Raw genomic sequence first — 14,837 nt, forward strand, 5'->3', positions numbered from 1 at the left:
ATATGTGTACTTATAAGAATGTACATATTCACTTGTGTGCACATTCACAAATAACGTATCCAATCCTTGAAAGAACAAAGTTTGGTATATCCAGGCATCAATAAAAAAAACAACCTTGAGGCAATTGTGCTTTCAAATTCAAGTACATAAGCATACAGGTATGACTTAGCATTGATCGCATTATTTGTTTAGTCATAATAACTAGATTTTCTTATTTACAATAATGATTTAGGAAGGAGATTTGAAATCCTAATTGTTAGGGGTTATCCAAATTCCCTTAATGCTTTCAATAAAAATTGAGAAGTTAATCCCTGGGTTCTGATGAAATTTCAATTTGGATTCTAGAATATCATTCCTATGTTGTCTCATAAATAAACACAATACAATTTCAACGACAATTCTATTCATTTTTTTGTCCTAAGCTATTGGGCAAAATTCTTTTCATTTTTTAAACTGGATTCTTAATTTTGTGGTTATAAATCTATTCATAAAATTTATTAGCAACTGTTATAAACCATAAATTCTTAATGTCTTAACAAGACAGGAAGTCAGAGAGGGGACAGAAGTATATTCTAACTGTTCAATTTGTCTTTTGCTGTTAGATTTTGGAATACATAATTTCTATCAGTGATACCACCAAATTTATACATACTAAGTCTTGTTTTTGACCCAATCAAGATTGAACCATAATTTATTCCTTACATAAAATGATAATATCTACCTATTAAAATGAATCACAGTCTTTAGGAAAGAACCCAAGATGACTTTTAAGAGTCACAACAAAATTATATCTCAATAAAGACCAAGTTTTAGGGGGTCATGCCTACAATCGGTTCTTTCCTGGAGTTCACATGGTGCTAATTTGGGTACCATGATTTTAAGAGGAGCCAAATTTAGTTTCGGATCCAAAATTAGTCCCAAGGAGATCAATATTCATTTCCATGAGAGTGTATAAATGAAAGTGAGTCAAAATGGAACTGAACTGTGCTTTACAGATCAAAAATATAGGGTAAACCTACCTATGGTCCAATATTCATTTAATTAACATGCACTGGGACTGTCAAAGGACTTAACAAAATTTTAGCAATCTGAATTTAGTATGGTATAATGAAAAGAGTAATTTGTACTGTAGAGTAAGAAGTTTTAGGATTGAATCCTACTTCTGTCATTTATCAGTTTTGTGACCTTGAAAAAATTCTTTAACTGAGCCTCAGTTTACTCATGTATAAATGACAAAAATATTTGCATTATTGACTTCATAAGCACTTTTAAGGACCAACACATTTTGTAGCTATAAAATGCTATTTATGAATGTAGTTACTCATTGACAGCAACTAAATGGAAAGGTGATTATGACACATATTGACACCTATTGCTATTTCTAATTCATAAAGGAAAAGTGAGGCTCCATGTATGCTCAATAATTTAGTCAGCTACAGCTACCTACATTAGAAATTCTTTCTCAAATTAATAGTAAATGATTTGTGTATGGAAAGGGGAAATGAAGTATTTTATGATAATTTGATGGTGAATGAGTAAGAATTTCCTAAGGAAATATGATTATGTCACAATTAATATTGAGCATTTCTCTAGATACTACTGTAATATTTTCCTTTGTAGAATCTCAAAATGTCATGTAATTGTTTAGAATATCCTAATGACTATAAGAATTTTAGTTGGACAGGTTGAGGAGTTTTCTTCTCTTTCTCCAATTCACCCTTCTTCCTAATCAGAATGGAAAAAATATTTAAGAGAAATCCCAAACAAGTTAATGTAGTTGTGGCTCTGCAGAATAAAGCAGATTACTATGATATTTTACAAGTAAATATATGCACTTCTAGAAATGTCATGTCTATTTATACACACACATATATCTATAATATTGTATCATGAAAAAGTGACATAAACTTGATTTGAGTCTTAAGTGTGCCATTAACTTCTGTAACCTTAGGCAAGTGACTTTACTTTCCTGAGAGCCAACTTTTATCTTCTTTAAAATGAAGTAACACCAAATGATCTTCTCTTATAGTCCCAAAATTCTATCACTTTTTGTCATCTACAATATTCCTACTCAATTATTTCAAGATAACTGGGCTCAAAAACTACAAAGGCACATAGGCTACTTAATATTGTTAATATTTCCCATGAAAGGCTATAATAGGGAATGATTCCCTAATCCCTAAGCATATAGTGCTTCTGCATATCTTCATAATAACCCCTAGATTAGAGGCATGAAAGAAATCCAGGATATTTTTTTAAATGAAAGAGAAAAAAATTGGATGAATTAAAAAATACTATTTAAAAAATAGGATCTTCATCTTTTTTCTTGAAAAAAATTTAGAATGATAAATAAAATGGAAAAAATGGTTATGTATTTTAGTTTAGTTTTTACTTCCTTTAAATAATTTATTGAAAAAGTATAAAATCAAAATATTTTCATGTAAAAATGCCCATAATTTCTCAGATCATTACAATTCCAAAATTATATATCTCTCAAATAAAAACATAATATTAATTTCTATTCTCAGAGGTCACTATCAATTTCAGAGAAAACAAAACATGCATCAGTGCCTTCTTTGCTTGTGTACTTTCCCTTGCTGAATCTGACTCTACCAGCTTCGTTTCCAAATTTTAAAAAACTCACAAATTGAGAGTGAGGAAATCTATATTTACTAGTACATTTTTTAAACATCAAAAATTGAAAATAATTGAAAGTGAATTGCTTGAGTAAAAATGTATAATTTATTCAATGACTACAGCAACATAAGTGAAAAGATCACTAAAAGGAAACTCAGCTGTCAAAAACTCAAAAACTACACTTCGTCTTGGAAAGTAGAGAATGAAATGTATTTCTCTTCTATCTACAAAAAAGTAGGGGACAAGGAGGATGGAATGTTCATATAGCCACATTGCAAAACAAAGTAACTGCATCAGGTGTTTTTGCTTAACAGTTTTTCTTTATTACACATTTAATTCTGACAGGGGTAGAGGGTATTTCCACAAATCATTATGCTATAAAAAATCAGAGGCATCAATAAAACTTATTTTAAAGTGTAATTATTTCAAGAATATATACTTCATTTTCATCATGATAACTTTATAAACAAAATAAATTATTATAAGATACATATACCTAAATTAACAGACTTTGTAACAATAAAGGATACTCCACAAAGGATTGTAAATGCTTCGATTAATCAAATACTGCTCCACTCTTTTAACATTTTCCAGAAATTCACACTTTTTACCTTAGCCTACATAAAAATCTTGAGTGTCATCAAATGTATAAACATATGTAGAAAAAAAATATCATTTAAACTAAGTTTATGTTAAATAAATTTGGGCAAGGGAGCTTAAGCAGTAGCCTTTCTGGACATATCCATCTTTGTACACATAAGTGTAGTAAAGTCTTGGGGTACCAAAGGGCTTTAATTTGAATTGTCTTAAAAAGTTCTGGCAGTTAATTTTAGTATTCTTGCAAAAAGCTAATCATCACATTATCTAAATATGCCTATATGATTAGATGAATGAATAATAAGGAATTCAGACCAATCTCAGATGAAGAGATTTTACCAAGTAAACATTACAATGAAAGACATTGCATTCCATTTTTAAATTTTCATAGAAAAAGTCCCCAAAGAACTTACATTCTTTTATTTTTTTTCTCTGCATCAACGTCACAATTCCATATAGATAGGAACATCATCCTTCTTAGGATGAGAATATCAAAACAAAACAGCAAAGGACATTCCCAAGGTCAGAAGCAGAGGCTAACATTAAATTTGGTTTTACCTCCATTTACCTCCAACTCTAAAGTGCTTAGGATCCTGAATAAAAGTATTAAAAAGTAAACTCTAGTCAACTATATGATAAAGAATACAGCTTTTTTTCCCCTTTCATTTTCCTATGCAAGAAAGTCCCTTTATTCATGTCCATAATTTGTCCCAGTGACATCAACAAGCCAGTTAGCAAATGGACAGCTAAGCAAAATAAGGACTAGTAGAATCATCAGGACCACAAAGAAAGAATGTATTGTCCCATGGTCTCCAGCAATCCTTGCTAAGAAGCTGTCATTAGCTACAGCACTTAACTTGGACCACCTTACTAAAAAGTTCATTTCCACTCTACTTGATTCCTGTCAGACTTTCCATTATACATTTTCTCCTCTGTGCCAGTAAAAAAGTTATATGAGGTTGCATTTTGGCAGGGGTGTTTTCAGCCTGGGTGTGATTTCCATAAGCCAATTTGATTTAAATTAGTTTTGTCATCATTTAGTAAGAGAAGAGCTAAAATGTCATTTTCTGTTTTTTAACATCTTTATGATTTTCTTCTTTACTTTCTCTTAAAACAGTGGGTTAGTAAATACAACATACACATGTTTATCTCAGGGAAGTTCAAAATTAAGTGATTCAATAACCTATTTTCCTATTATTTTTTTCTTAAAAATAGTTGGTAGATTTAAAAAAAAGAAGGATAGATTTTGTTTGTCTGCTAATAAGATTTACAGGTTGTGCAAATCATGTGACCAACACTATTACTGTTAAGAACTGGACAACTAAATCTTCAATAGAAATAAAACAGACATCAAAAATTGAAACATTTCGTAAGATCCATCAAAAATAATGTCATCCTACCCCCTCCCTTTAATTACAGTACCTGTTGCTTCCTTCTATTTCTTTGTAGCCTCAGAGTTCAAAAGCCACTTGACAAGAGGTTACAGTTCAAATATGCATATTAACAGAGCTGTACTTTATACATGGTTCATTGTGATATTGCCCACATGATCCAGTGATATATAATCATGCCTTTGGCAATTCTTAGAATCTGACATCTAAATGCTCCCTACTTCAAGAACTCTATAATGAAGGAAAAGGAAATCACTTTGTATCTATGAGAGTATCCCCTTCTCATTCGGTGGTGACTCATTTCAACTATGATCTCCTATTTCAACTAGAAACCCAAAACACAAGAACTTAGTTCTCTGTGCTTCACATAGCTGTGTTCAGCCCAGATTCATTGAATAAAAGGGCACAAGGCTGAATGATGCTTTAGAATATACCACATCCTGTTCTATTTTCAATTTCTGCAAAATTATAAATTCAAAATTCATTAATTAAAAAACCAATTGTGTTAACATATTATAACTCTCAGATTCTATTTCCTATATTCAAACAGGCTCTAAACTATTGCTGTGTCTTTGTGCCTAAGTAACCATATTATTCATGGTTACTGCTGAGACGGTGCTATGGATAGTGATCGCTGATCCATGCAAGACTCACACCCAGCAAGCAGAAATAAGAATGAAGGAATCTTCCACAGTTCAGAGTTCCTTTTTTGTCTACTACATGAAGACCACTACATCATTACACTACAGGAAAAATACATTTCATCTTACTTATGTAGTTAACACATATTGATTACCTTGACATATATGTAACAAAAACTCATATGTGCATACTTTCAAGTCTCATTTTCCAAATATCACACAATGAACTATCTTCACCCTTAGCCTTCGGCCCCTCCCAGCTTTCCATCTCACCTTGTCCTTGAAAAAGGCACCACTGCAGTTTCACCAGAGGAAAGTGTTCCCCGCAAATCTAGTATATGTATTCCTATACATAAACAGTCAGACTCAAGCAGTCTGAATGATGATTTCACAAGTTAAGGGGCCTCTCGCTTAGTCAGCAGAGGAAATCTTTGTGTCTGTAAGGAATCACGCCAATTCCTATTAGTAAGAAAGGATTGCAGGGGCAAGCACGCCTATTCTCTCATTGACCAACAAAAGGGGCCCCAGTGAAAACACAGACTTATTCCATCACCATCTGCAAAAAGGAAGGATGTTGTCAACCTTCTTCTCCCCAAAACTTTAATGATCTCTGCCTTGACCCCTAGAAACCAGATACACAGGAATAGGACCTTCCACAGGAATTGAAAGCTTTACACTAGAGACACAGCATTAAGAGGCTTGTCACCCAAGCTATCTACCCCGAACATTTGCACTCACATTCCAAAGATGTTTCCGCTACACTGGAAGCGCTGTAAATTTCTTTCCTGCAGAATTCTTTCCAAACAAACTGCCATGAACTGCACTCTACAACATGTGCTGCATTAGTCCTTAACCAAGCCACAATTTATCTCATCTCCACAATCCTTTATGTGCAGAATATGACTGAACTGGGGGCGCAATGGAACAGGCGAAACTTGAAAAAGGAAACAGATGCACAAAGAAAACTCTAATTCCACCTTTAGAGGTATATTAATGATAGATAACGAAGATAACTACATGGATTCTATTTGATTGATAGACTTGGTTTACATTTTTTTGTGCTAAACTAAACAAGTTGTTTTAAAAATTCAAGTAGATTTCTCTAGATCATTTAAGAAGATAGGTGATGAAGGAGTTCAAGAGAGCATGCATTCCCAATCTATTTACAATAAGAACAAGCATTCTGTTCAGAAGAATAATAAAATAGTAAAAGACCCTGAATATTAAAAAGAGTTATTAAATTATTTGAAGTTTCCCAAAGTAAAAAAAAAAATCTATGTATTAACAAAATAGTCTATACTTTTAAAAATATGGAAAAAGAGTTTTAAACATATTATTAATAGCAAAGCTAAAATGGAAAAGAAAGCATCTTTCAAAAACTCAATTGTCTTAAAACAAAGCTTAGACTTTTGGCTATGGATAGTATTTTTAGCATCAGTCTCTCTCTGGAGAGTTAAAAGTATGCAAATGCAGAGTGCACAGAGGCACAAATACACACATGCTATACCTTTGTATTACATTGGCATTTTATTATTTAATTAAAGTCCTCTTATTTTTCTAGCTCACGCATGCTTCCCTTGAGACGGCTTTGCTGTTAGCCTGCTGGCCTTGACTTCCAGCCAAAAACAATTCAGAAACAAAAAGGGACAACAAATCATATTTTCACAGACATTTTTATCCCTCAATACAACCCTGTTTTCACACAACATCATACAGTCTCTATGAAAACTATAATTTATGGCAATAGCCACCAAACCCAGGGTTTGACACATGCTCCACGGTGTTGGGAGTTTCATCATTCTAAAAGTTGCCGAATTATGAAGAAATTGTTCCGATGGAACCCTTATTAAAAACATCAATACTTTATAAGCATCATCACTGGTCACTAAAGGGTGACTCTAAATACAAATTCAAACCAGTGACTGTGAGAAGATGGAGCAGAAGCTGAGGTTAGAGATTAAGAATAGAATGTGATTCATTATTTAGTATTTTAAAAGAAATAGTTACCGGCAAACATGCAATGAATAGCTATGTCAAAATCTAAAATGCATAATCTACTTTACAAAACAAACTAATTTACCAGGCTATTTATCACAACCTCTTCCACTGCATAGATTATCACTTACCTGGTGGCAACCCTGTAAGTTTGATTCTCTCCCATAAGACGAGTATGAACCCCTTTCTGTTTTACCTGTCAATAGAAATTAAAAAAAAAAGGTGTGTAAATTTTTGTTTTCCTCTTTAAAAAAAAATCTCCTCCAGGTAACAGATATCTACTTTTCTCTTCCGATGTTTACATATGTAAAGTAGGCACTAACGGCAATGTATGCAAGCAAGAGAAAGGGATTAACACTTCTTCACTCTGGCTATGATAAACTGGAAAAAAAATATCCTTCATTCCTATTCTTAGCCAAACTGCTCCACACTTCCAAAAACTGTCATTTCAATGGCCTCCAATTTCTCTAACAAACAAATTGACATTCCTTATTTTCACTTTCATTCTCTCCCTCAAATTTTAAACAATTTCATTTTTATTTACACAGCAGGCAAACTATCTATGTAATGACCTTAGCATAGTAATTCCCATTGATTATATTGACACTTAATGGTGAGGCCAAAGCTAATCAATCACAGGCTCTCCAGATGGTGAATTTAGCAAGGAAACTATTCAGAATTCTGGTGGTGTTTTTTTTTTTTTTTTAACCTCTTTCCCCGGAGTAAGTTCCCTCATGATCAACATGATGATGGAATTGACAAGAGAGAGAGAGAGAGAGAGAGAGAGAGAGAGAGAGAGAGAGAGAGAGAGAGAGAGAGAGAGAGAGAGAGAGAGAGAGAGAGAGAGAGATTAGGTTGAACATTTGCCCATTCAGATCTAAGGCTCTAATTCCACCAACAGTCCTAGGAGTTAAGTACTGAAAACCAAGATCATATACCAGCACCAATCACCTAATTTGTTTCTGAAGACTGTTTTGTTTTTCTTTAAGTAACCAAGAGCTGAAAAGTGACTGGGATACATTCTGGCAATATTCAAGAGTAGAAAAACAATCTTCTCTTTTGTTTCTTTTAAAAAAAATTAACCTTAATCATAAGTTGTGTAATATTAAAAAGCCTAATTAAATAAGAAGTGTATGAGAAATATACAAAGTCTAAAGGTAGAACATTTTTAGATACAGGTTAATACATAAGCGCTACCTGCCTAGAAGGTGCAAATAGTATCAAGACACTGAGAACACCAACAGAACCAAGGGATGTATTTCTATACCTCTTCCTTTGAAGAGGTTTTAAACTTTTTAGGTTTTACACTTAGGCTTTAAACAATAGTAATAAACCAGAATTTTATTTTCTTTTATCAGAGAACAATGGGGCTATATTCAGTGGACTTGAATCAGACCAAAAGATGCATTTAAAGAAATATACAATTAAAAAAGATGATTAGTTAGTCACATGGCACCAGTAAGGGATAAGTAGTAGATAGCTTATTTGCTTGCTCTGGTATCTTCCTAATATCAAGAGAAAGAAAAAGAGGCTCCTGATGTATCAAACAGACTTTCTATGGAGAATTTGAACTGTCAAGTATTCACTAATTACCTGTTACATGTGAGGCACTCTCCTAGGCAGTAGGAATATGATTATCCTAAGAATTAAATAATTCTTACTCCAAGCGCTTAAATTCAAATAGTCAACTTACACTCTAACTTATAAGTTAGATGTGCCCAAGAGTAGGAAAGGATGGACAGACATGGATGAATCACAATGTGCATCACTGCAAGGAGCACCCCCATCAATGAGACCATAGCTCTATTTTAATATTTTAATATTACATCTGTGGAAAAACAAACAGCACTAGCTAGATCATAATCAATAGATACACATGATCCTAAAAATGCTTCCTACCTCAAAGCCGATCTAAGACAACTCAGAAAACAAGCAGCATGTATTATAATTACCCACCTCATTACTGTCAATAAACATTGAGTGAAGACCTAGCTGCTCCTCATTGTACTCTTTGCATCATTGCCACACGTGAAGAATCATTCCTCAAAATGCCTAATACTTGGATGATGAAAGTGTTACTCAACTTAATTTATTCTTGGTATACTTTGCTCTTGTTTGAGAAAAAACATAGGCCTAAACTTCATGTCTGCTGTTCTCATCATGGTATAAAGGTGACTATGAACTCTCAACACTTAAAAAAGTAGAGGTTAGGTTTGGACAAATACTAACATGGTAGAAAAGCTTCCAGTGTATATTTCCTGGCTATGCTTCTATGATTTAGAAATCAGCCTAATCAAGTTGACAAAGGTAGAAAGTTTGCCACTGAGAAATGACTATTTAAAAATTTTTTGTAGCCAAAGGAATTTATGAAGACTTTCTACTAAAGGGCAGAAAGGTCCTGACTTGTATCTATAGAAAGAACATTCACAGCAATGGAAAAATACTCTTTTAAGTACTGAAGAACAGACATAAAATGGACATATATACTGGGGAAGTCAGATGTAAATTTTTGAAATCACCCTTCTCTACCTCTTAGCCTGAAATTTGTTAGAAGTTTGAGAGAGAGAGTTATGCCACAGAATTCAACAGTAATAGTAAAATGATTTCAAATATTAATTGCTTTCTTATTAAAACAAATCAAGCCATTTATTGAAGAAAATAGGCTAAAATCAGGGGTCATTTTGAAGGTGGAATATATTGGTCTTTGGCTTTTTGAGATAAAAATCCTTGCAGTTTAATAGCAAATATACATCCACATTATAAAGTACATTTAAAAAAAAAAGAGAGAGATAATATAAGTTTCAGGTAAAATTTCCTTTAATTTTCCAGGAAGTTGTACCTAATGCCTTCCTCTTCACCTCAACCCCATTATATCCAAAATGACTTTTAAAGAAGGCAGAAGATGCAGCTTGTTATTCCATGGACAAGACAAGGTTGATGAATGTGAAATTTAATTGTCAAATCTTATCCTCAAATATCAAAGACCAGATATACAAGCAACTTGGTTCTTCTGAAATTATGTGCAAAACCTTATTCTGTGCTAAAGAGTTTTTATAGAGAGAAAGAGAGAGCCAGAGAGAGAGAGAGAGAGAGAGAGAGAGAGAGAGAGAGAGAGAGAGAGAGAGAGAGTATATCCAGTAGTCATGGAACAGATAACCCTAAAAGTAATGTAATCTTGACTTCATAGTACTAATGTTCTTTACTATCATATCAGATACAGGCTGCCTCATCTTAATTTCAGATGTTAAAAAATATTTATCTAGATACAAAAATAAACCCATTGCAAATTACAAGTTGTCAGGGTTAAAAATCTACTCCTGTTTGTGTGGGGGAGGATAAGAGAACAGCATAGACATGAATCATTCTCAGTAATTTGAGTGTTTCCATGACATCAATGGGCACTCGTCCAGGACTCTGTCGAAGTCTGTGAGGTACCAAAGAGGCAGAGCAGCCAGCAGGAGATTGGGAGATTGACTTTTTTTTTTTTTTTAAAGGATTATGCTCCTTGTAAAGATTTCATCTGTAGCATCCACTTTTACCATCAAATAGATAACTCTGGAGATCATGAGTGAACACATTTCATTCTGATAGTGTACGCCTTTAACTTTATTACATCTTTTTTTGTTCCCAAATTCAACTATAAATCTGCCTTCAGAATGAAAACCCTTGTTTGGGAGCAAAATAATCAGTGCTTGTGGAAAAAGCCCAGGAACCATCTGAAGTATACATATCTATTTTTCACCATCATTTCTGATGATGAAACAAGCAACTATTTTTAAATGACACTTCATTTTCCAGGAAAAAAAAATCTTTTGTATAAATTCTCCATTAAAAATTAGCTATGGTCTTGATGTTGATTTTCTGCTTAAAATTCACTGGAACATTTGTTTCAGATAATAAAATTTGCAAGACTGCTGATAAATATGCTAGAATAGGCTCTTTAAGTAACTATTTGTGTTCACTAGCACAAAAGCTCTTAATTTTTACATTTACTGTATATGTTAGACATGGATTTTTGACTTTTGCATTAAATAGTTTGAAATGGTCAGACTCTTTCCTCCCCAACTCCACCCCCAAAATGAGCTTTGCAATAGTAGAGGATTCTATTTTCCAGGGTTTGAAAAAGATAGTAGAGAGTGATGTACCAACCCGACGCATTCACTGCGGAATTTTCGAGACAACCCTCCAGTACTAGAATGCGACAGCCGCTGCGGATATTTTTTGGCACAAAGACAATGGTGGCAGTGCCAAGCCCCATGGCTAAAACTACTCAAAAGAGGCATAAGGGTAGCATTAATCGCTCAAGTCTTTTACTGCATGGTGTACTGTTGTCCATATTTTAAGAACTAAAAGTACCCGTTAGTAATATTTGTTATATGCCAAAAAATGGTATGAAATACATACCGGGAACAAATCTTGTCAGATATTTGATTCATTTTCATACCAAGAGGACCAAATGTTAAAAACTGCTTCTAGTTGCCATTTTCTGCTAAGAATGGTATATGAAAAACAAATGATAGTATCTCATGTAGGTTTTCCGATCGAAGACTGAAACAAATTTCATAAATGATGTCAACATATTGGTTAAATAACCTTTTCCACAAAAGGGCCATGTATAAAAAAATTTCAGGATTTGAAAATTTTATCAATAAAAATATTCAAGAGAGCAGTCTCAACTTACATCAATAAATTCATGAAGAGACAAAAGAAATCTATCTATATGAAAACCCTTCTCTAGAACAAATCTGGTAGCTATAGTGCAAATGTTAGCCAGAAAAATACCGTGTAGCTTGTTTAAATAAAACTCAAGGATTCAGCTAAAATCCTAAATGTCTTTTTTCATTTTTATTTCATTATAAAAAGGGATACCAATTGACAATCAAGAAAAGGTTACTTCCTTCTCAATAGTGGCCTCCAAAATATAATTTAAGTAGAAAATATAAGCTACTTTCAATACAAAGATCCACAGTTACTATTCTTTTCCCATGTTACAAGCATGAAAATTAACACACACAAACACAAACATAATTTTTTAAAGGGAAAAATGATATAAGTTAATTGAGTTTAATGTTTACAGAAAATAAAGTATTTTCAATATTTATGTATAATTTTGTATTATTTTCACTTGTTTCTTACACATTATCATGATATCCTTATTGATCTAGGTGGTCCACTCAATTAAAATTTATTCATCTTAGGACCATCACTTTGGAAGAGGTTGAATACTCAAATAATTATAGACAAAAACAAATGTTCTAGACACATAAACACAACTAGATGAAATAAACTTTAACAATAGCCTCACTTATAGAAATATGCAAAAAGCACAACATAGTAACTGATCAGAGAAAAAGCACTGGTGTCAGAGCTGGGAAATCTATATTCAAATTTCAGTTCTGTCCAGTCACAACTTCAGAGACCCAGTTTTCTTATCTAAAAAATGGGGGCAACAATACTTGTATTACACTGAAGTAACAAAATTGTGAAAAAAGTTCTTTATAAACTTTAAGTATTATATAAGTATCAATTATAACGGTTATTGTTACTATTGTTACTGTACACTATAAGGCAGCAATATGCTTTCCCTTGGTGCCTTTTATCACTGGATTCCATTTTAAAGCATTTAGAGACTCAGTAGTCATTTTGCCCATTAGTGAAATTCAACCACCTGTGAGTAAATATTTCACTTAGTTAAGTAATATTATGTAAAACTATATATCTGATGTTGGACAACAATGAGCTAGACTTTCCCTAATACTCACTGCTAAATTTCCATTTGAAGATTGTAGAGGGCATCAGACTAGAAAACTTATCTCAAATATTTCTGATTCAAATCCTTATTAAAATTCTAAGAAATCCAATTTAAAATTTGTGATTTTGAATTTTGAAAACATATAAACATTGGTAAACAATGATTTTTAGCAGTTTTGGAAATTAGTTATAATTCATACCATTTTACAGAAATGGTTTTGTTTCAACCATGCTATTCAAACTTAAGAGTTTTGTTACTCTGGAAAAATCAGTAAATAAACTAGTAGTCCAACTTTGAAGGGAACCAACATCCCAAGACTCAAAAGACCCATGAATTTGATATGAAATTAATGAAAGTGTCTTATAGGTGGTTATAATTTACATTTACATGGTGTTTTACTTCCTAAAAGGTCTCTAGGTGCTCTATAACCTTATAAATGATAAACAGAGAATCTGTGTCATCTCACATACACTAAAATGCAACCATTTCTAGGTTAAATCATGGCAACTAATTATAAAGCACAGCAGAAAACTGTAATTAGGTAGATTCCAAGTAAAGAATACTAACTTCCATGGAAACTGCAATGAGAGTGAATATAGGGGGGGAAATTAGTTGTTCTATACGGTGAACTACTCCATCACTGAGACAAAAATTTTATGCAAGGAAAAATGTTTTAAAAAGTAATATCAATTTATATCTATACAGTAGATCATTTAACTCCTGTTAACGTTTTTATACTTTATTTTTCTTAAAACAGACTTTTATATCATTCTACTGGTCTAGATTCATCAAAGTCATGGTATTAGATTTACTGTTAGTTGATATGGTAATATTGGCTTAAATTTCTAATTAAAATGATAGTTTTTTTACCCTCAAAAATATGGCTAGCTAACTGGATGCCCCTAATTTTGAAATGAAAGCATCATTAGAGGTCATTTATTTTGAATTTCTCATTTTACAGATGAGGACACTGAGATCAAGACAAGTTAAGTAATTTGCTCAAAATTTCACACGTGGTAAGCAGCATGCCAAGAATTTGAACCTGACTCTGCTGATTAAAAATTCAGCACACTTTATTCTATCCGGCATTGCCTTTGTTTCAGTGTTGAGACGGGGCATGTAATAGTAGGAAGTGTTCTTCCTTGGTGCTTCAGAAATCTCTACAGGGAAATTTCAGGACTTTGATGCACTGTTGTTCTGCTGTGCTATGATAGCATTCATATGTACTGGAAGAAAAATCCCAAATTAAAATTAACATTAAGTTAAGAACTTCAGGAGGATGTAAGATCTTTGAGGGTAGGGATTTTAGTTAATTTTATTCATTTTAGCTATTTTACCATTATATCACAGCATTAGTTGCAGTGCCTTGTATATTCAATGATTAATAAGTGCTTATTGTATTAGACTCCAATTAAATACAGGAACAGAGATTTTGAGTTAGAAGTCATCGCAGAGGACATCTAACCCTCCCCTCCTATTCTTACAAATGAAGAAAATGAGATTCATGGAGTTGAAGAGACTTGCCCAAGATCACCTAGGTAATAAGTGAAATTGCTGTCATAGTCATTTCCTTGACTTCTCTAGAAGCTCCCTTTCTCCTGTATCATGCTACCCCCATGACCAGAGTATTAGCCATTCTTTTCTTTGCTTTCTTTTGTTATTTTCCCATCTGAATAGAGAGGAAATTTGTTTATTCTAGTTACCTAAGCTGTGTAAAAGGAAATGAGAAAAGAAGGAACTTTCCATTTCTAGGGAAAGGCTAAGTCAATATGTTGGCAAATTCAAAAAGAGTTGCTGTTATGGAAGTCATAAAAGGTCTCAACT

At 32.9% G+C, this 14,837-nt stretch overlaps 1 protein-coding gene across 11 annotated transcripts in view; it reads right to left on the reverse strand.

The window, feature by feature from the left end:
- TCF4 (transcription factor 4) overlaps positions 1-14,837 on the reverse strand; it is a 406,802-nt gene that overhangs the window by 198,119 nt on the left and 193,846 nt on the right. For 7 of the 11 annotated variants that reach the window (XM_074279414.1, XM_074279413.1, XM_074279411.1 and 4 more), the window contains one exon: positions 7,393-7,457. In XM_074279414.1, the coding sequence (XP_074135515.1) occupies positions 7,393-7,457 (65 nt within the window). The other 4 variants (XM_074279419.1, XM_074279416.1, XM_074279415.1 and 1 more) reach the window with 3 other exon arrangements.

The sequence above is a fragment of the Sminthopsis crassicaudata genome, chromosome 1 (genome assembly GCF_048593235.1).
Source record: "Sminthopsis crassicaudata isolate SCR6 chromosome 1, ASM4859323v1, whole genome shotgun sequence".
Taxonomy (NCBI): Eukaryota; Metazoa; Chordata; class Mammalia; order Dasyuromorphia; family Dasyuridae; genus Sminthopsis; species Sminthopsis crassicaudata.